At 26.9% G+C, this 23,150-nt stretch overlaps 2 protein-coding genes and 1 non-coding gene across 6 annotated transcripts; 2 read left to right on the top strand and 1 right to left on the bottom strand.

The window, feature by feature from the left end:
- The first annotated feature begins 4,564 nt into the window (after positions 1-4,564).
- On the top strand, positions 4,565-13,528 carry LOC132924329 (importin subunit alpha-4). The gene is made up of 11 exons (XM_060988560.1): positions 4,565-5,103; positions 9,670-9,769; positions 9,832-10,036; positions 11,295-11,455; positions 11,532-11,758; positions 11,829-11,954; positions 12,027-12,161; positions 12,301-12,405; positions 12,914-13,148; positions 13,225-13,313; positions 13,370-13,528. Exons 1-11 carry the CDS (start codon positions 5,038-5,040, stop codon positions 13,445-13,447), a joined length of 1,527 nt encoding a protein of 508 aa, XP_060844543.1. The 5' UTR covers positions 4,565-5,037; the 3' UTR covers positions 13,448-13,528.
- Positions 13,529-14,654: 1,126 nt separating this feature from the next.
- On the bottom strand, positions 14,655-20,197 carry LOC132924330 (uncharacterized). 4 transcript variants are annotated; one of them, XM_060988564.1, is made up of 6 exons: positions 18,807-18,929; positions 17,604-17,679; positions 16,578-16,774; positions 15,400-15,544; positions 15,240-15,329; positions 14,655-15,170 (listed from the first exon to the last, which is right to left on the bottom strand). In XM_060988564.1, the coding sequence occupies exons 2-6, from the start codon at positions 17,673-17,675 to the stop codon at positions 14,901-14,903; spliced, it is 774 nt and encodes a 257-aa protein (XP_060844547.1). In that variant the 5' UTR covers positions 17,676-17,679; positions 18,807-18,929; the 3' UTR covers positions 14,655-14,900. The 4 variants fall into 4 exon arrangements, with proteins under 4 accessions (XP_060844547.1, XP_060844546.1, XP_060844544.1 ...); XM_060988563.1 differs by lacking the exon at positions 18,807-18,929 and adding an exon at positions 20,176-20,197 and having other exon boundaries at positions 14,655-15,329; XM_060988561.1 differs by having other exon boundaries at positions 14,655-15,329; positions 18,807-18,928.
- A 1,392-nt stretch (positions 20,198-21,589) lies between these two features.
- Positions 21,590-21,708, top strand: LOC132928094 (5S ribosomal RNA). The gene has a single exon (XR_009661971.1). It is a non-coding gene; the product is annotated as a 5S ribosomal RNA (ribosomal RNA).
- The last annotated feature ends 1,442 nt before the right edge of the window (positions 21,709-23,150 follow it).

Raw genomic sequence — 23,150 nt, 5'->3', positions numbered from 1 at the left:
ATTACACGCATCGCTTATGCAGTGGCGTGTTTACAGGGTAGGCTGATTAAGCCCGAGCCTACCGAATTTTTATTTGACTGTTTGGTTTTTAAGGTTTTATTTTTATCAAAAATAAAAATGTTACCTACTATCAATATTAGTAATATTTATTATTGAATATTATTATCATACTCATATCCCATGTGATAGAACAAATATTCCCTAATAGTTATGAACACACACACTACAGATCAAAATTGGCCTACCAATTATTTTGTGCTGGACACACCACTGCGCTTATGTCCATTTAAATATTATTAACATGTAAATTATTACCTGAAATTCGTCAAAATAAATATTATATAATAAACTCAATGTATTTGGCAAAAATTAAATCAACCGATAATTTTTGTTTTATAATTAAATGATCTTTAACAATACATTTTAAATGTGTATATACATTAATGGGTATTGCCGATGATTTTTGCTAAAAATGAACTTTCTATTTTTCATATATCTTTTTCCGCCACATTAGAAAAAACTTCATTCTTTTTTTCCATTAGTTACAAATTATAGAATTTTAAAGTTTAGGAACCCTTACATAAAGGTTTAATAATATTATATTTTTTAGTAACTATATAATATTTCCATATATATAGAGTAAGAGTATAGTGACTATATAGGTACACCGTACATTCGTACACACTATATACGCGTATAGTTAAATAATAATTGTATAGATACACTTAGGTAGTTAGGTATAACTATTTAAATCTTTATGCACGATTTTTTTCTAGTTATTTTATAAGTACAAATAATACAATAATATTATAAACATTAATTTAAATTATTAAAAAAAATACTAAGACAAAATATGAAAAAATACCAACAAAATTAGACTTTCATCGATAAGGCATTTTAATATTTTATTTATATTTCCTATGAAATTAATTCTTTTGTTATAGAATAATCACTCATTTAAATATAATTATTCAAAAGTAATAAATTGCCAAGATTTAGTTGTATAATATTGTAAATTTATAAAAAAAATAGATATATTTTCATAGTTTTGATAACAATATAATATATTATAATATAAATATAATATTATAAAATGTTTATGTAAGAGTTCTCAAACTTTAAAATTCTATAAATTATAACTGACGGAAATGCCGGAAACTGGTGACACTCACATGGGTAAATATTATTAATAGATATACCTCTACAAAACATATTTAAGTTGTCACTCCCGGACCCCGGTTTTAATCTAACATTTTATACTATTTCATATAATATGATCGTTTGAGGCGCCTTATTTCTTGAGATTTATCATAATTAGTTAAATTACTACTGGATATACTGGCACAACCCCATAGTTGTAAGTCTATATTGGTTTAATTATCGCTACCTACGTATAATAACTGTTTTAATATTTGCTTGTAAGGTCCAGTTTGAAGTGTCTCCTAACCAGCCATATAAAGTTTTTTCATTTTTTCCTTAATGTTCAGTTTTTTCTGACTAACATGATGTTTCAAGTCAAGGTGCATTCCTAAATACAAGATATACTGATAAAATAAAATGTTTTAATTGTATAATAATATCATAAATTAGGTAAAAGGTGATATTCAAATATACAAAGTAATATAGGCGGATACTCTGATAGGCTGTCTCGACTCAAAATCTCTTTTTCGTCAATTGAATAATTTTCTCAACAAATTCTTTTTTTATTAAGTTCCAAATTCTCCGTATATACATAAATTATACTTCATACACCCGTCATTCACTAGCTTGATGCTTTCGATATTTTTTTAATGCTTACCAATTATAGTAAAGTAGTATGAGTGTATGACATAATATATGTCTTATGCATAGACGTAAAATTTTCCTTGTTAGAAGGAGGGCTAAAATTATAAGCAAAGAACAGGCCCGAGTAGGAATTCGCCCCCCGCACCCCCTACATATACATTTTACAATTGTATGTAACATTTATTATATAAAAACTTCAAAATTATTTATTTAACGGTGTATAATACATAACTTTTTATCGTAGTCGTTATAAAATATTAACGTATAACTCAATCGTTTTAATTTTATAACAAATTTACAATATAAAATTCATACATGAAGCTTAAATGTTCACATAACGTCATAACACATACTTATATCGGATATCCTGATTAGGAATTATGTTTTACATTTTATAATTTTCTCTAATAAATAACCTTAATTTTCTTGAAAAATTAAAAAAAGTCCTCCCCCCAATTTACGCCTATAGTCTTATGAGTTATGACAAACCAATATTAAATATAGTTAAACATATTATGAATTTTTGTTAAATATTTCTATGATACTCATGTTTAATGCCCAAAATTACAAATAAAAAAGACAAATTGAAATTGGCTCCCAAATTCTTCAATTATTAGCATAACCGTGGAAAACTGTGTAAAATTATATAGTACATGTAAACCCAAATTATTATTATTAATTTTATAACTTAATCTATAGCATTGCGTATTTGCGTATTTGCGTACTTACTATAATTACAGACTAAGCAGTGAAAAAAAACTAAGTGACCCTGTCATTGGTTAATAATTGTATTACAATATTATCCGAATAAATATTTTTAACAATATCGTCCATTTATATACTCAATATACTTTACTTTTTACAATATAACATCCATAGATCATCTCTATTCGCTATTCATAAACCATTGATATTAAACACATGGAATTCTTATCTACATTAAACATACGCTTTTTGGTCAGCATAACAAAGAGAGCAACGATGGTTCTCACTCACATAGATGCTTTTCAGCGATAAAGAAACAAACGTTTATATTGACACTTAATTTTTAAAAATAGTGATAAACTGAAAATAAAAGAGATGTAATTATTTTACTGTTAACAATATAGGTATGGTAAAATTATGAAAGACTTATAAATAATACCTCAATGCCCGCATCCATAAGTTATCAATGACGAAACCTTAACACTTATATTTATTATCTTCGTGTTATTATACTATTAATAATTAGTAATTATTATCTTTCTGTAAAATGTATTTGATTTATCTTATTTATTTATTTTTTAGAATATAATATCTAAATATCCAATGGAAATGGCCGACGAAAAACCAAACTTCAGTGTAGACTATTACGATGATGATGTAAGTACCTAAAATAACATATAAACCATTTACATTAATTAAGTATACTTAATCAATGCATTTAGGTAAAAATGGTAAATTAGTTAACAATATAATAATTATTGTTATTTGTCACTGACACTTGATTATAACTTTCGTTGACTCGATCGAATCGAAATCATACTTACCCATTTTTCATTAATAAAGTAGATACACGAAACATGTTTATAATGTATTATTAATTATTATACCATACTATAATAAATTACTCTGGAATAATTAATAAACTGTAGCGAAAAATGTTCATGTCTCCATAAACAAAAAAAAAACCAATTTTCTATATAAAAAAAAAAAACAATTACATTTTTAAATTCGATGTCAAGTGAAATTGACGTTAAAGATTAGCCCGCCATATTTATTGAGTAATTTTGTTCCTCAACCACATCATTTCAACTTGAATGCTCATCGGTCTTACTAAAATTAAAGTAATAGTTGATAGTATGATATTATAGTTAATTAATTTCACAAGGAGTAATGAAGAAGTTTAGTCGTAAAGAATAAAGACATCTACTGACCATTAACACAGTTCTATCAGTAGGTATTCTTATTTATTAATCATATTATACAAATGGGTAAAATCATTGATTAATGATTATAGAATTTCTCGCATACGTATTTATCTTAGTCCGTGACTATAATCAACGGTAAAATCTACTAATAACAATTAACAAACGAACGGCGATATCGCATCGATTTGAATTTTGATTGTATGGAGGCGAGTGTAAAGAGAGAATATAGGTGATTGAAAACAAATTATCAACAGTTACACACCAATTAGCCAGAAAATCGAACCTAGACCCTAGCATGGTTTTTTAATTATATTTACTCGTATGCGTATCGTCACTATATCAGTTAGAACGATTAATATTAATAATAATTTAATAGAATTATTCAAAAGCAAAAAGAGCGAAAAAAACAACGTACGTTCTTTTCAAGTACCTTTCTCATACGATCGCGTCGTCGACGACGAGTTACGACTTACGGCAATACGGCCGCCGCCGCCTCAGCATCCGACGAATAACGAGTGACGACGACGACGCCGACAACGGTCGTCATCAGCTGTTCAACGGAATGCCATCTGTCCCGGTGCAAAAGGGTCGCGGAGCGGGGAGTTTTCGGTGGCGCACTCGCTCCTCCCTTCGCGTCTCAGCTGCCGACGACGCGAAGACGAATCCGTTTAATCCGCGTTACGACGAAACTTGTACACAACTTCATACACGTAACGTAATAACATATACGCTACGCGCGCATAACATATTATACACACACACACACACACACACATAGACGCATTAATATATATATATATATATGTATGTGTTGTGATCTTTTTTTTCTTTTATTTGGTTTTTTGCGCTCTTTTTCTTTTTTTTTTGTCCCCTATTCCGCCGGACCGGAGAGAAACATGCGGATCGCATAGCCGTCTCCACGATAGCGTACTGTTTTTTTTTTTTTTTTTACCGCACCGCAACACATTACAGCCCGCGCCACCAGACGACGACAATTATACACAACAATACCTGTAGTAGTTGTAGTAATAATAATAATAATTATTATTATTTGATATAATCTCGCATCGCCTGCCACTACAGCCGTGTCTGACACGCAGACGTCCGCCGAGCGGTTTACCGTTTACCACAGTACATCAGCATCACCGTCATCGTCGTCCTCGTTATTTATTAAATTAATATCAGTACTACAACAGTTCACTTGTCGTCGCACGGCCGATCGTTTCGCCGAATAATAATCACACAAACTGCATTGTTATCACCGTCGCCGCCACCGTTTTTTTAACAGTCGCTATAACAAAAATCGTACACTACTACACTCAGTACTCATTAAACGATCAACATGTCTGACGACAAAGTAACCGGTCATCGGCTCCAGAGTTTCAAACATAGAGGCAAAACCGAAATCGTAAGTACAGTAGTCAAGTGTTCCGATTAAACACAACAGTAACTCAATTTGTACAAATTTTCAATAGAAGTAAAATATTGTTCGAGATAGGTTCAATTTTTATATTCTTTCTGATCTTGGATAACATCGTATTTGTATGCAAATCAAGTTTAGATCAATTTTACTATTCTTGGTTTCCCCTAGTTAATTCTTTCAAAAACATTAATTTTGTTGAGTGTTTGCTTTATTTGTAGTGCATGTTATTTAAATGTCATTTTGTGTCAAAAAGCATTGTTTCTCAATATCATGTGAATTCTTTGGTGATGGTTTATAATCGAATCTTTATTTAAATTGCTAGTATATTTAAGAGTGTAAGCTGCGGTTTAGATTACTATGTAAGATAACACTGAAACACTTAATGCAGCCCATGATTAGACATTTATTGTCTTCACTAGGTGTTATGGCTATAGACAAGAGTAGTAAATCTTGGTGAGTACATATTTACCATCTGGCCATTTAATTTTGCCCTTTTTCAATGTGTATTGACTAAAAATTTGTTTAAATTAAATGTTAGGTAATTATAAAAACAAATTATTCTTCTACAGTTCATAAGATATATACAGGGTGTAACTGGACTATTTAACAAATATAGTAACATTTGTAATGGAAATTTGTCAAACCTTGTTATACCTTCTATATATATATATATGTATATATATATATACATAGATGCCTTAAAAATTAAAAGCATTTTTTATAGTCGAAGAAATTATATTTAAATATTTATCTAGAATCTATTAATTTAGTAGAATGTAGGTATCATGAGGTTTAACAATATCACCTAGGACAATCTTTATTATTAATATGCTACATAGTAAACATTTGTAAGGATGGAATTAAAATGGGGAATTAAATTATTATTTATTTATACTTTATCAGCTTTGCATTGTACTTAAGAGAACTTCATACCCACATATGTTGTCTCTGTCTTACAAGTACGTAACATGGCAAATTTACGCTCAGCAGATCACTTTTAGCTCCGTTAGTTTAAAAATTAAAGTGAATCATCCTACAATGAAGCTTGATGGTAAGAACATTATGTTCGTAAAAAACCATCTTACGAACACAGATAATGTTCTCACCATCAAGTTTCATAATAGGTCAATTCACTTTAATTTTTAAACTAACGGAGCTAAAAGTGATCTGAGCGTAAATTTGCCATGTTACGTACTTGTAAGACGAAGACCTATGCGAGTATGGAGTCCTCTTAAAAAATATTTTTCCAATTTGTATTTTCATGTACATGTGTACCCTATATAATTACTTAAAATATAGAATTCAATATATTATTTACAGTTCCTAAATGGTTTTTGATAGGTTATGTATATATTTTCTTCTATTTCTTAATAATTTCATATTATCTAGATAAAAATAGGCACTTTATGATTTTATCTTTATTTATAATGTTATAATACAATATAACAGTTCAATTTCGATGGCTATATTAATATGTGTTAATGGCAAATCTAAATATTGTTAAATTACTTTAATTTCTTAAACCTCATGCTTCATGCTTGTGTAATAAATAATAACTTAAATTTTCTGTGGTAAGTTTTCTTTTTGATATAACTTCTAAATCAGGAAAAATCAGTAATTAATACGTTCACTGATTGGTGTTATTTAGTAGGCATAGTTAATATATGCAAAATACACTTATTGATATCACCAGCACCTATTTTTCAATGTATTGTAACTTAGTTTAACAATTAAATAACTAATTGTTTATCAGCGTTTCCTATAATTAATATTATTTAATATGTGTGCAAGACTTGTACTGCAAGTTGTATGTTGATATTTTTCCACACAGATACCTATAAAGCTATAAATATGATCAGTATCAAAAATATTAAGTATAATATGTTAGGTACTTTAATACTTACAAAACTTAAATTATACTACTGGGTAAATAAAAATTCAAAATAAAAGATATTGTAAAATTTGAGGTAAAATCTTTTAAAGAAGCTGAATTTAACATGCATCTAGTGATACCTCAATGAATGTTTTTCATACAAAAAAATGCTTTACATTTCAATTGATTAATTATTTATTGTACTTACCTACCTACAGAAATTATGTGTTACTTTTAATTTAATAATTACTGTAGCTATAGTTTGTTTTCATATCTAATTATTTTTGTGTTACTATGTAACAATACATGGTAGTTAAAATTGGGTTATTGCATTTTTTCTATAATTATATTATATTATTCTTAACCTTCCTAAATTAATTATTTACAAAGAGTATAATATTTATATATATGTTAATATAAAACTATAAAATATACTTTTTATTAGTTCAGTGGTTGAAATATTCTCTGAAATACATCTAGATAGGTATACTAAATAAATAAACAATTATTAAAAAAACATCCAAATTTACAATGAAATGATTGATCCACAAACCCAGTATACCCCAATTGTATTACATAACTGCTTTAAACATTAAGGTTTATCTATGTTAAATTCTGAATATTATTTATTGTATCATTGAAAACTAATTGAAAATATTTCTATGAAAAATGTTTTCTTATCATATTTATTCTTGTATCATTAAAATTAAATCATTAATTCACAATTTTGTTTTTTATATTTGTCTTTTAACAAACCTAATTGATTCTTATAGTGAATTATTTCACAAAGAGCACAATATTGTGCATATATCTTGTTAACCAGTGATTTCAAAGGTTAGATGGTAATAGGTTTAAATAATCAGCTGGTAAAATAACATTTGATAACAGTTTTATCATAATTTTTTTATTTATTTAACAAATTATAATAACATTGAGGTTTTTTCAAACACTAATATTGTATTGGGTAAATTACCACTAAACATTAAATTAAATACTGTGAACCAACCGTCTTCTTAACATAATTTAAAATGGCTATTATTTTTCAATTTAATTTTAGTATACCTTAAATTAATAAATCTGTTATGCAACTTAGTCAGCATACTTATGATATTTATAAATTATTTTATATTTAAAATACCACTTAATAGTTAGGTTTAATCATTTGAAGCACAAGTTTTTTTTAAATTTTGATGTTATTTTCTTATTATTTAAGTACACCATATTAAAAAAAATTTAAATAATAAATCTAGTACTTAAAACATATCTTAACATGTATATCAGTATATCACATTTGGTAAAAAATTATTCAATAACCGGTTTAAAACATTAAAAGTTTATGTTTAATTATCTAGTAATTTTTATAGATGTTGGAACACTCAATAAAAAGTAACAGTGTGTCAGTGTGCGTTATTCCATTTCTTGAGTAATAATGTGTATCAGTGATCAGTGGGGTATTAAGAATTTCTTTAAGATATGACTTAAATTGTCGAGGCCATACATCTTAGCATTTTATTTCCTACTAATAGAGTAATAAATGGAAAAAACAATACTATAATTATATATAAATAGCTAAAAAAAAAAGAGGTCAAGGGGGAGATATATTTCCTTATTCTCTCATGTTGAAACATATTTTCAACCTATCTGATATTAATTTTACCAACATGATAATTTTGCATAACCTCTTATTAATATATACATATATAATATATAGGTATACATTTAAAACTTTTTTTTTTTAAAACGTTTAAAATTAAAAAAAAATGTACACAATCAATTTAAATTATTGTGTAACTTTGTATAACTCTATTTCATATTTTTAGGAGCTTTGTCATCACTGGAATATGTAATAACTATATATAATTTTGTTATTTTGATGCAGAGTTGCAAACAAAATTAATTAATTTAATGGTTTACTAAAATTGAATGAACCAATATCAGAGCTTCCTAAATTATATTTTTGGAAGCTCTGATATTGATTCATTAAATGTTTAGTGATTGTTAATACAATTTGGCATTATAATAAATAAGGATGGGTCCTCAAAACTGTTGAATTCTCAAATTCCCTGAAGTTTTAGAAGTTTGAATAATTCAAAATTTGTTGAAAAATAACTTGAAACTCAAAAAGTTTGAAAAAAATCATATTTGATATAAATATTATTAGAAGTAATAATTTACTTTTAATCCATTCAATTGTGTAGGTACCTAATAGTTACCAAGAACATTAATAATTAACATTTTAACTTTTTAGTAGTTAAAACAAGATATATTTTTGTTAAAAATTAAAATGAATTAAAAACCTAAATTTAAAGTTCATAATTTCAAGATGTTTATTGAAATTTCAAGTTAAAAATAGATTTGTTTTCAAAAAAAATTTAGTTCGAATTTTATTTATAAACAATTAAAATTTAACTCATCTCTGATAATAATAAATATGCTTATAAATATTGGTAGTATGATTTTTTAAGTTACTTTTTTGGTTATGATACAATACACTAAACTACATATTTGACAAGAAACCGATACCCAAAGTTGAAAAAATAATTTAGTTACCCATTCATTACAATAATTATAGAAATGTACCTAATGATTTTATACAATGCTTCCATATAATGTGTATTTAAAAACAAATGTATCAAATAAAATAGTTTATGTATTACAAATATTACACTTAATTACAGGAAAGGCGAAGAATTAGGAGTGAGGCAACTGTGGGGCTAAGAAAAAACAAGCAAGAACAAGAGTTAATGAAACGCAGAAATGTCGGTGAAGTAATGAATGGTAAATAATTATAATATATGTTGCAATCTAAAAATGTATAAGGTATTTTTATTAATTTTCAGATGATTTAGACTTGGAAAAACCATTAACTGAACATGATCTACGTGCTTTAGTTGAAGAAGCTGGTAGTACTATTCCTGATGTTCAACTTAAAGCCATACAATCTGCAAGGAAATTGTTATCATCTGATCGCAATCCGCCAATAGATGAACTTATTAACAGTGAAATACTTCCTATCTTGGTTCGTTGTTTAGACGAGCATAATAAGTAAGCAAAATGTTTTTATATTTGTAATCTTTAGACTGTGAATTATGTATAGAAAAAATACTCTATTATATGCTTACAAATATGCATCATTAAAGCCTGAAATATGCATAGATAATGATAATATATGCATAACAAACAAAATGAAAATAATTTTTATAATTTAAAATGAGTTGAATGCAAAAAGTATCACATAACACTAACCATATTGTAGAATTTTAGTGTTGTGTTACAAGTGATACACATAAATGTTAAAATTGTAATAATACATAAAATATTTGTTTCTGTGTATGATTGTGAGAAGATAATAATTAATAATATAACTTATAAGCTAAAAGCTAAGAACTATGTTGTTTAACTATTAAACAGTTTTAGATTTCATTCATATAAACAATAACAAAACTAGTATAATTTGAAAATTATTTCAAGAATGCAATGGTAAAACCAGAAAGTTGTCCAAAATGAGCTTGATTGCAAAAAGATAACAATAAATAAATATACAGTGTTTAAAGTGAATTTAAATGTTATTTGTTATAGTCATTTTTTAACAGGTGGCATTTCAATAAATGATTGAAATTAGAAATATATATTAAACACAATTATTAGTATACTTTTTTTTATGAATTAAATTACCATATTTATATGTACATCGGTATAGTCTGTCTAGCGAAAGAACGCGCCGATTCTGCGCAACCCCTCGCGTCACTATACTATCAAAACTAGTTTGCTTATGGCTGGGTATCATTAGGAAATGCGCAGAAAAACTGATTTTTGGTTTGTCTGCAGTGCATTCTCTCGCTGAACAGAGTATAGAGTGCATAAATGATACAGAACCAAAAAATCTACATAAATTATTTGCAAATAATCAAATGATAGATTTTATTAAAAACTTAATAGTAATGATTCACTTTATATTATTTATACATTTGGTTGAGCAGTGTTAAACTAAAGAATTCAACATTCATGTAGAAAAGGTCAATTGTATGCCATTTATACCACAAACTCTTAAAATATAAATTTCTTGCTGAAAAATGTATCTGTATATAATTTACTTATTTATATAGTAATTTTATTAGTCATTATCATGTAATCATTATATATTTAATATTTATATAGATGCATATATTTTATACATACAATTATTTTTAATTAAATAAAATCTTATAAATAGTAAATCTTATAATAATTAATATATTAGTTTGTTATACTGTAAAAATATATTTCATTATACTCAAATAATTTATTTATAACTTTTGTTTAGCCCAACATTACAGTTTGAAGCAGCGTGGGCTCTAACTAATATTGCAAGTGGTACATCCCTACAAACGCAGGCAGTTGTTTCAGCAGGAGCTGTTCCATTGTTTTTAAATTTATTAAATTCAACTAATCAGACAGTTTGTGAACAAGCAGTTTGGGCACTAGGTATTTTTTTAATTTTATTTATTCAGTTTTTTTTTAACTAAATCTAAAATTTATAATTTATCTTGTATAATTTTAGGAAATATTATTGGTGATGGTCCGCAACTACGTGACTATGTTATAAGTTTGAGTGTTGTGCCAAGGTTACTTCTCTTTATCAATCCAGCTATACCAATAACATTTATGCGGAATGTCACATGGGTTATTGTTAACTTGTGTCGAAATAAAGACCCTCCTCCGGCACAACATGTTATAGATGAACTTCTTCCTGCTCTTAATTATTTGATTAATAATAAAGATATTAATGTAATTATAGTTAACTAAAATTATTTTCAGTAATATAACACTTAATAATTTTTATACATTTTTTCTAAAGATTCTTGTTGATACTGTCTGGGCTATTAGTTATTTGACAGATGGAGGAAATGATCAAATTCAAAGAGTTATTGAGAGTGGTATAGTACCTAATCTAATACCATTATTATCACACAAAGAAGTGAAGGTTTGTTAATTTAAAAATAATTTTGAACTGGAGTTATAATAATATAATTATTAAATGTTAAAAAAAATTTAGGTGCAAACAGCAGCATTACGTGCAATAGGAAATATTGTTACAGGAACTGATGAACAAACACAAATAGTTCTTGATGCTGGTGCATTATGTCATTTCCCAGCTTTACTTTCACATTCAAAAGAAAAAATATGCAAGGTATTTATTTAAATATGTTTTGTTATTATTAGTTTGAAAAAAATATTTGATTTTCTTTTTATATCTTATGAATACAATGAATTTTATTTGTTACGTGCCCATAGAATATTTAACTAATTATTTTTTTTTTTTTTTGTAGGAAGCGGTTTGGTTTCTCTCAAATGTTACTGCTGGAAATCAAGTTCAAGTTCAAGCTGTCATAGATGCTGGGCTAATACCAAAAATAATTACACATCTATCAAAGGTGATAAGATTAGTTTTTAACACGGACTAAGATATAATGGACTGGCATCCAAATAATTTTGACGGACCTCAAATGACTGGTGTTATCATGTATTATAAGACCTTAACTGTTACTAGCGCGCATAGTAATTTAATTTTAAACTACAGACTATATAATACTCTACCTACCCCCCTCACCATGACGATGCCAGTCCATTATATCTTAGTCCGGGGTTTTTAATATTAACTTGGGTATAGTATACTATAGATAAGTAACAATAATCCAATCATTCATTATCTTAAGTTTAGATTCTGCTCATTAGTAGCGCATTGTGACTAAAGAAAGTGGTAAATAACTATTGTGTCTTGCTACCATTAGCTAATAATAACTGATTCTAAATTAATATAATAAGTAATAAATGATTGCATTGGCATTAGGTGTCTATAATATTATTTATTTAAATCTATGATAATAACTAATAAGTATGTTTTATATATTATTATGTATTATATTTTTATAATAATTTTAGAGTGAATTCCAAACACAAAAAGAAGCAGCGTGGGCAATTACTAATTTAACTATCAGTGGAAATAGTCAACAAGTAGAATGTGTTATCAGTGCAGGTGTTGTAGCTCCTCTTTGCGCTCTATTGTCTTGTCAAGATAGTCAAGTTATTCAAGTCGTTTTGGACGGCTTACAAAATATGCTTAAAATTGCTGGTCCTGATGTTGATGCCTTAGCTAATTTGATTGAAGAATGTGAAGGTAATTTCATATTTTTATATGTCATTTCTATGAGTTAGTTATTAATTTTAATGCATTTATTAATTAATATTTACAGGACTTGATAAAATCGAACAACTTCAAAATCATGAAAGTGTTGAAATTTACAAAGTTGCATTTGATATCATTGAGAGATATTTCTCAGAGGTAATATATAGCATACAATGCATTGATAATTTTTATAATTTTTATTTTTATTTTAGGAATCATCTTCACCTACACAGCCTCCATCATGCTTTGAATTTAATCCGGCTACTACAAACACTCAGTTTAAATTTTAGTTTTTTTTTTACTATCATTATTATTATTTTCAATATTGAATTAACGCGATTACCTTGGACAATAAAATATTGTACCTGTGATTTTTTTTTTAAATCATTCGCATTGCTTTATATCCAATTTGAATCAATTCATACTAATTCAATTAAAAAAAATTTTTTTTCACATCCACTTTTAAATTGATATTGAATCAATTTTTTAATTTAATCTTGGGCAGAACTCTGAAAAAAAAAGGGAGAAATTGAGCTTTTATTAAAAGTAAATTGTTAACCATATTATTGTGTATCTAATATATAAAAATATTTTTTCAATTTTATATTGTGTACATTATGTGGTTAATAATTTATTGATCACAATTTGTCGATAAAATTGATGTTGGCCATTTTATTTTAGTTTTGAGTATTTCATGTATCTAATAGATCAATTTTTTTTCATAGTAAAATATATTTTATGTTCTTTTGGCTCCTATGAATTTAATAATAAATTTAAAATAAATGCTGTTGGAATTTTACTATTCATTTAAAATGTTATACATTTTAAATACTTTTAACACCACACATTAAATCTAAGTTTATTTATTTGATTAATTACTTGACATAAAATTATTGTCAAATTTAAATATTGGAATTGATTAACTGTTAAGCACTGTACCATGAAATATTTTTTGTATTATTATTTAGTCCATTCACTTGTTTAGAAATAAAAATAAAACCTCAGATAATCGTACATAAAGTTGACTTTATTTTCAATGCATATGGAATGTATTAATTTTGCTAATTTTTTTTTCCTTAATCATATTGACATTTTAACTTAAATTACAATTTTTATGCATCTTGAAATTTAATAGTTTAATCTCATTTCAGTGGAATATTTAAATTGCCACTATATAAGTAGCATAACTTTTGTTTCAATAATTTATACTTTGAAAAAATTGATGTCAAATATAATTGTTTAACAGGTTATACTTGATTATTTTTACTATGAGCTAATAGATGTTTTATTTATGATCATATAGTGCTTTTAATGTTAATGGCATTGACTGTTTAAAAGTTGTGAACTTGTTTGCTACTTTAAGTGATAATTTTTTTTTATACACATTATGTTATGTTCAGCTCAATTTCACCCTTTTTAATTGTACATCTATTATGTTATATCCGTGATAATTTTTTAATGTATTTAGTATTGTTATTAAATCTACGTATTATAGAATTTTTTTCATTAAAACATAATTTTACTTCCAGTCACAGTTAATAAATGTAATTCAAATGTAAAATATATCAAACCTATTATTTATATGCAAATTTGTTGAGTGAGCATTAAAAGTTAATTAGCTTTATCTTCACATTTACAATTTTGTGTAAATTAAAAAATACCATGACAATATTGTATGTTTAACTATACTAGTTTACTTATTATAATAATATGAATTTAAAGTGCTATGCTATGTGTAATAATTCAAAGACATCTTGTACATTGACAATTATTAGGCTGAAGTACTCGTTTTGTTTTTCCTTCGACCATTGACACTTTGCTCCCAGATGGAAACTTTATGATAAGATCTAATGAACCTTCGTTTATTTCAATATAATTTAAATAATTGTTTGTTTCGATCATTATGTTATTATTGATGTTTAACTTGTTATCAATTTTTTTTTTTGTAACTGTGCTTTTTATCTGGCTCTGTCTAGACTTGTTCAATACTTGATGTTTCATATTTTTAACAACCTGTGACAAAATTAAATTATTTTCATTTAAACATATTTTTATATTCAGTTCAAACAATTTATAATTTACCCCATCATTATGAATGGATAAGCTCCGTAATTTTTTCGATAATTTTTTTTTTGGTGGATCCCATGGTATTCTCTCCTCTGGTATGTTGGTCTAATTGTTAACATGACACAAAATCATTATTAACTTAATATATTTATGTTCTGTATACAATTATTTTCACCTTGGAAATTGACAAATTTGGATTACATGCAATGCACCTTTCGTTTTTTACTTCAGTTTGTACTTTACCAGACTCTGACGATTCTTCAATATCAACAGTTAGTTTGTTATTACTTTTTGTAAATAAATTAACTCTATGAAAAAACCTAACGAATCAAATTAATTAAAATGTGCACTTGTATGTAAATGTATTTTATGTTAATTGTATTTAAAAGTAAAGAGTGTTACCCTATTATTATTTTCAATTAATACTGCTCATTGTTTAATTCAGCACTATTTAATATTTTGTACTATCTCGTAACATTCTTTTTACCAGTGATTAGTCCCATTTAAATAAACTTGTTAGGTCAGTCCACAATTATTTTGATATTATGTACATCTCCATAAAAAACTATTTTACCCATTATGATTTTATGTTTTTTACTGTGGAGGAAATAAGATAATTCAAAAAAAAAATATATATGATCATACTTTTCTATTTTGTCGTGATCTAAATTACAAATTTTATTTTAAGATTTATCTTTTTTCTTGGGAACTGAAATTTATATGTTGTAAATATACTGAATGTAAAATATCGCTGTTCGATATAAAATATAATATTATACCTATAATCTAAATGTATAAAATATATTATAGTATTATCATACAATTATACTATCCAATATCTACAAAATAGTCAAATAAGTACCTTATTTAGTATGTAATGTAATGTTTCTATTGATTAATTCTCAGTTGATACAAATATACAATTTTAAATGCTATAAAGTATTTTCTACATTTTTAATAATAATAATAAAAAAAAAAAATGCTCATGGATGACAATTGTTAATATAATTTACCTTATACAATATTTTAACATCTAGAAATAATTTATTATTTTTGTGATACTTGTAAAAAAGAAATATTAAATGCTGGTTTCATTGAGCTTTAGGTCATATTGGCATTTTTTCATTAAATTTTAAAAAGTTAAACAAAACTCAGTTATATAGGCACTAGTATTATACATCATGTACTATTACTACAGTCCTACTATTACCACTAGTAATTATCCATTGTATTTACCTAGCTCCCTATCTATGAATAATAAGTAGCAATATTCTTGTTTTCATAACACAGAGCATAAGTTTGTATTTTTTTAATGTTAGGGATTTATAGGTAGGTAATAAATCAATGACCTACTTGGGTTGTTCATAATCCCAGTGGTTGTCTACTCGTCTGGTGCTCATTATTTCACTCAAATGTCGCCACAGAATACCGTTGTTCAATAATATTTGTGTACACCTCTCTCGTTCCTTTTGGTATTTCTTTGTCTTCAGTACTATATGCTGCCACTCCTGTGGTGGTGTTGTATCCACCCTCGCAGTGGCTGATTTGAGCTGAAATATTCACAGAAAGCATTAAAAAATAAAACTTAAGTTATGTTTTACTAAAGCTTAATTAAAACGTAATGGGCCACTTAATAATATTTAAAAGACCACATTACTTTACAATTGATTCATATTAATGTTATGCAATTTATGATTGTTTATGCTACCCGGTCCTTGGCATAACTGTATAGTGTATATATAAGTATCTAAGTGTCAACCTATACAAAAATTATTAAAAATATTATTTGGTACTTGCCCCATAAGAAATAAATTTATTTTGTCATGGTAGATATGATGATCTGGATACACATTTTTTATTGCTCTTAATCATGTTAGCCTATTTATTATTATCATCTACAATATTTTTTATTAACTGTAACTTTAATTCATAGGTATTAAAAAAAGTAAAGTATATAATTATGCATTTTAAATTATTGATTATACTAATATAGTATTATAGTGTGAAAGGTCTGGAAGTCTAGGAATCCTTTACAATTTGTCCATTCCTAGAAATATTGGTCATGTTAAAAAAAATTGTGACTAAATAATATGTAATACCAGGGGTATTTCTTTCCATTTACTTTTAAAACATTGAACATTATTAATAAATTGTAATCAATAATATAATTAATAAAGTATTAATGATTTGTATTATATTATATAAAAGTTAAACCACTAAACCTATTAAGTTTATTTTCAAAAAAACAGTATAGTAAAGAAGTGTTCTACCTAGTATGGAATCGAAAATACATGATAAATTATAGCAAACACATAAACCTAATATTAATGTAATATGTTATGTAGGAATTCAATATAAAGACCATTTAAAGGCACTCACTTTGACTTTGTGCTGATGATATAATCTTTGTTGAAAAGGCTTCACAAATAATTCTTCTTTACGTGTCAACATTTTTCTATACGTGTAAAAAAAAATATTAGTTAATGTTTTTTTTTTTTATTATTATTATTTGTTATTTTATTATATTATATTATATACTGATAGAGCTATTATAATTACTCAAACATAATTTCAAGCAAATAATAGATGCCAGCAGTTTATGTGCATATAAAGTTATACAAATTTAACTTAGTACCAGCAAATCTCTAATTATTTATTTATTTTTTAAAAATTCCTGTTTAACTAATAACTGTTTAATATCACACTACATACACTCACATGACGTGATGTCTGTCTTACATAATACACCTAAAACACGGTAAATTTGTGTTCAACAAAATCAATTTTATGGTATTAGCTTTAATATTAGAGTAAATTTACCTATTATCATACTTAAATTATCTAGAGTCTAGACCATCACATACATTTTTATTGATATTATTATTTTAAAGTGAATAATAGTGAATTATACTTATTTACCAATGTAAAATATTACAACTTTAAAATGCTCATAACTCATTTTAAAATTATAATATTAATAACGCTTATGTGCTGACTGGCCTAGATAATATTCTTATCTTTGAAGTAAGATAAATGATAATAGGTAAATTTACTCTAATATTAAAGCTAAGAAGAACAAATACTACTAAACGAAAATTTGTTGTACACATGGCTAAACAGGTACTTATTTAGCTATAGTTGTACGTATCTTTGTAGGTATGTAAGACGGAGACAACACGCGCGTGTTATACAGGATAAAGTATAAATTAGAAGATACCTACCTACACAGTAGGTACCTACCTATTTATAGTTTATACCACAATAATAATAAACACAAATCTGTTTGAACTTTTAGAACAGAAAAAATAAAACGTTATTTAAATGCATTCGATCGGAGTAAAAAAAATGTCTACGTGGACCGGTTAGAATAAAAAAAAAAAACAAAGAAAATACATCACTAATAACTAATAAGTAATAGGTACTACGACCCACCAAGCAGTTATACCTAATAATATTATCGTCATGTGCAAATCGGTAGTGTATACACTTTTTTCAAACATGTAAAATATAATACGTGAGTAAATCAAATAACATCTAATCTAATAATATAATATACATTATACGCTATATAACATCGAATACCGGTCGCCGATATGACAATATCAGCTGTATGGACGAAAATATTATACGACGTTGGACTGTATATTTTGAAGACGTGTGTAGAGGTAGATTGCAGCGGCTGCACGAGTTTACAATGGACGATGTAAAAAGATTCACTACCTTCTATTGTCGAATAATATATATATATAGGATGTATATTATCACGAGGCGAGTGTTCGTGTGTACGTTGCGAGGACGGTGAGTATTTGGAAAACGAACGTACCGCCGTTAAGTCGATGTCCCTATGGTAACTATACATTGATAGATACCTACCTAATATATATATATATATATTTAAATAAACTTGTATTTGTAAAATCTCAAAGTGATTGTTATATAATATGCTTTTATGTGTATTTTTCCTAATACTTATATCATATTATATTTGTAGAGCGTAGAGCACAGCACACGTTTTAAATAGTAGATAGGTAGGTACCTAACAATAATGCCCATATGCAGGAAGAAAGTTTAGGAATTTTATTTGGTCGCAATGTCGGTCTGTGAGGTTTTTTTTTTTGATTTTCCTATCGGATAGTACCTACATTTTTCTGGCTTTCCGAATATCTAGGTCAAGTGCTTAGACTCTTTTCGGAATTCGGCGAATAGAAATAAAAACCACGCCCGGATAACCGATTCGTGTCAGACGGTAAAACACTCGTCTGGGCCTTAGGGGCGCCGAGTACACCTACTTGATAATAAGCTATCTATGAGGTTTTTGCAAATTTGATTTTTACGGGTGATTATCGCGGCGCTGTCTCGTGGTTAGTTTACGATATAAATATAAACGTCTGGCAAGACTAGTACGAAAAACAGTCGTCTAGCTTTGGTCACCTAACTTCACGCCCGTTTTTATACCGATGATCGGGGTGAAACACGATTGCGAACGATTTTCCTTTTTTTCGCAACACGTTACACGATTTCTAGTGTAATGTTTTATGTTGCCAAGTTGTACGACGCAGTCTGCGGCAGTCCACGGATTAACAATTTTATGATCGGTTTATCGTCCGAATCAGTGGCGGTTTTACCGAGGAGGCCATGGAAGGGAGGCAGTGCCTCCCTTGAAAATAAGATAAAATACATGGTTAATATTATTTAAATTATATATTGTAATGAGTTAAAAATATGGTACCTATATAGTTCTATTTTAATATTAGTACATAAAAATTAATAAATGGTATTTAGATTGATATTCTTAGCTCATTACTTTATATATATATTATTTATTTATTAACGTATACATTTAATTCTGGGTGTGAATAAGAGAGTTTTCCTTTTATGTAAAAAATATGTGTAGGTATATGATTATGCGTAGAGTATAATATATTATGTTAAATATAGATATACGTATTACCTTAAATCTTGCAAATCTTATTGTTTAAACTGAACCTCTCGAGTTTTGAAGGAATTATGAATTAATGAAATACAAAAGTGAATTGTGAACAATATTTTAATTTAACAAACTAAGTATATTATATGAAAAGTTACAAGATATAGATCGGGTGTATACGACTGAGCGCCTTATTTAGTGTGTTTTGTGCATTTATATGAGAAATTGTGGGATGTTGTCTATGCCATTAAACAGGGCATAGATTGTATCATCTTACAAAGTATATTATTATTTATCTACTTAATCCTAAATGTAAATTTTAAATTAAATTACATATAATTAATTAATTAATAATGATATATTATATATTATATCATTACAGTATTGAAGGGACTATTCCATAGGTACGAGAGTAGATAGACTGTCCGGTGCCCTTGCGCAACAGTAATATTACTACAAGTCTATAAATATTATAAACTACAATTTGTAGTATCTATGTTTCAGTAGTAGGTTCATACCATTAGGAAAACAAAGAATTTTAATCCGAAATTGTATTTAGCATATTTTAACTTTTTGATTTTTAAGGACATATTTATGCGTTATCTAGATTTTAGTTCTTTTTATTTAACTATAATCAACAAAACAAAACAAATATTTGCATAAAAATGGGTTCGTAGTTGACAACATTTATTATTAAAAGTTTCTAAGTACTCAAAATATTATTTTATACCTAAATTGGCTAAATTAGGTAATAGGTTTTAAAAACAGTATTTTCTACAACAATTACAACATTTTATTATTAAATAATAATTGATTCAAATTTCAAAGGAATTAAATAAACAATTACTTAATAAATTGGAGCCTATTTATGCTCATACATATAGTATTACCTATACATCAAGTATGACGACCATTGTCCGCATATAAAATATTTACATTGATTTATAATCTTAAGAGCCTGCATTATATTATAAGTACCTATTCTTTTGGCTAGAAAATTACCATAATTTTCTTATTAAAAAATACATATAAATTGTTAGAAACCATTGTCCAATAATAAATAAAATAAAATATTGTTTGTATGCTTTAAGGGAAATTATGTATATTAGGTGACTTTATTTCACCAAGTATACCTACTCAACAAAAAAAAAATAATCATTTTTATGTAAATTAAAAAATACATAGCCAAAAACACATAGAATGTGGATTCATACAGTAGTATACAATAAAAAATACATTTGACTATTATTGTGTTTCTCTAATGTAAAAACTTTGCATTTCTAAAACCTAGTGAGCGTGTGGTTAAAGGATTGAAAATTATCATTAAATTATAAAATATGTCGTAATTATATTATTATAATTGCGTTTTATCAAATTATTAATTTACTACGTATGTTAATATGTTATACCTATATTATTTTAGAAAGCATCCTCCACCGCCAACGACCATACCACGTTGAATACACCAGTTCTCGTCCGATCACTAAAGTTAAGCAACGTCGGGCGTAGTTAGTACTTGGATGGGTGACCGCTTAGGAACACTACGTGCCGTTGGCTTTTTATTTTCGATATTTCCATACACTTTCACGATATAATTATTAATTATAATATAGATTATTTTTGATAAGTACGTTGGTATCTTTTTGCTATTAATTAATTTATTATTATTAGTTGATCACTGACTGTTGCTTATTGATGCATCTTTAATTGTAGTAAATACTTTATTTATTTTGACAAAATTAATAACGTCTTCATAAACTCCGATTTCTCGTGTGAGCAGCGCAGCTACTACGCCACGGTTTAAGATTATGCGATAGGTAGGCAAGTTTCAGAGGGTCCAACATTTTTAATATAGATACTTACATATTACCACCCTATATATTATACCTTATACTCACCACTAAAATGTTTCTACTTTTAAAAATGTCGAGTGAAGGGGTGTCCGGACGCCTAGACCTTCACCGGTTAGAGTCTTTTAGATGGGTAGTACGATAATAGTATACATATAGGTATCTTAAACCGTGGACTATACAATATTATTATTAATAATAATAATACAAATACAAATAAATTATGATAAGTGATAATTAAAATGAATAACAACATCGACGTCGTATTTCTATATAGTCTAGAATAATACGATTACAAAAAAATTGTCTAAATCAAAAACTATTTATACACTATTTATAGTATTAGATATGTCGTATAAAGTAAAATAGAAAGTGCTTAATGTATAAGTATACATTTAATTTTGTATTTTTTCTCGTCTGTATAATGATAACTATAAATTGTAATATGTTTTTGTAATTTTTTATAATCATTATAACTCGTTTTATTAATAATACACATTAATACTCATTTTTAAAGAGGTCAGAATTATCACATTACCTATATTTACCTATCGGAGTATTATATATTTATATTTATAAATTATAAGTTTGGAAACAGTTGTCAGAAAACGTGCAGTTTTCGAGGATCCATATAGTATTGTCATCAATCATCATACTGTAACCGTCCGCAATAATCGTGTATCATCTATATTCTATATTTTGGGGTCTTGAAATAGGTTCCCAATAAAATATTAACATCATCATGCTGTGCTCTGTGCGTCGTGCGTGTATAGTATGCGCGATCCGTAGTTGTTATTGGATTCTCATTTCTCACTATTGTTGAATATTACTGTCCGATAATACTCAGGCATTTGTGAGATACACATATTCCTGCAATAGCCAATAACTATATTTAACGTATAACTTACCTATACGATATGACTGGTATATAAATTTCATGTCCCAGCGAATAATATTTTCAAATTACAATAAAGCTACAAAATTCGTTATTTTTCGTTTAAATACCTAAGTTTGTTAAGATTTTAACTTCAAATGTCTATGAAGGAAAATTCTATTTAAATATTTTGTAGACTTTTTGATTTCAGCATGAATTATTTATATAAGGAACCTATGTTAAATGTTCAAGCCTTTGCTGTACAAATTGATATA

Source organism: Rhopalosiphum padi, chromosome 3, assembly GCF_020882245.1.
Source record: "Rhopalosiphum padi isolate XX-2018 chromosome 3, ASM2088224v1, whole genome shotgun sequence".
In the NCBI taxonomy this organism is placed as follows: domain Eukaryota; kingdom Metazoa; phylum Arthropoda; class Insecta; order Hemiptera; family Aphididae; genus Rhopalosiphum; species Rhopalosiphum padi.
Note: the sequence above shows the minus strand (reverse complement) of the source record. Positions and strands in the feature narration are given on the sequence as shown.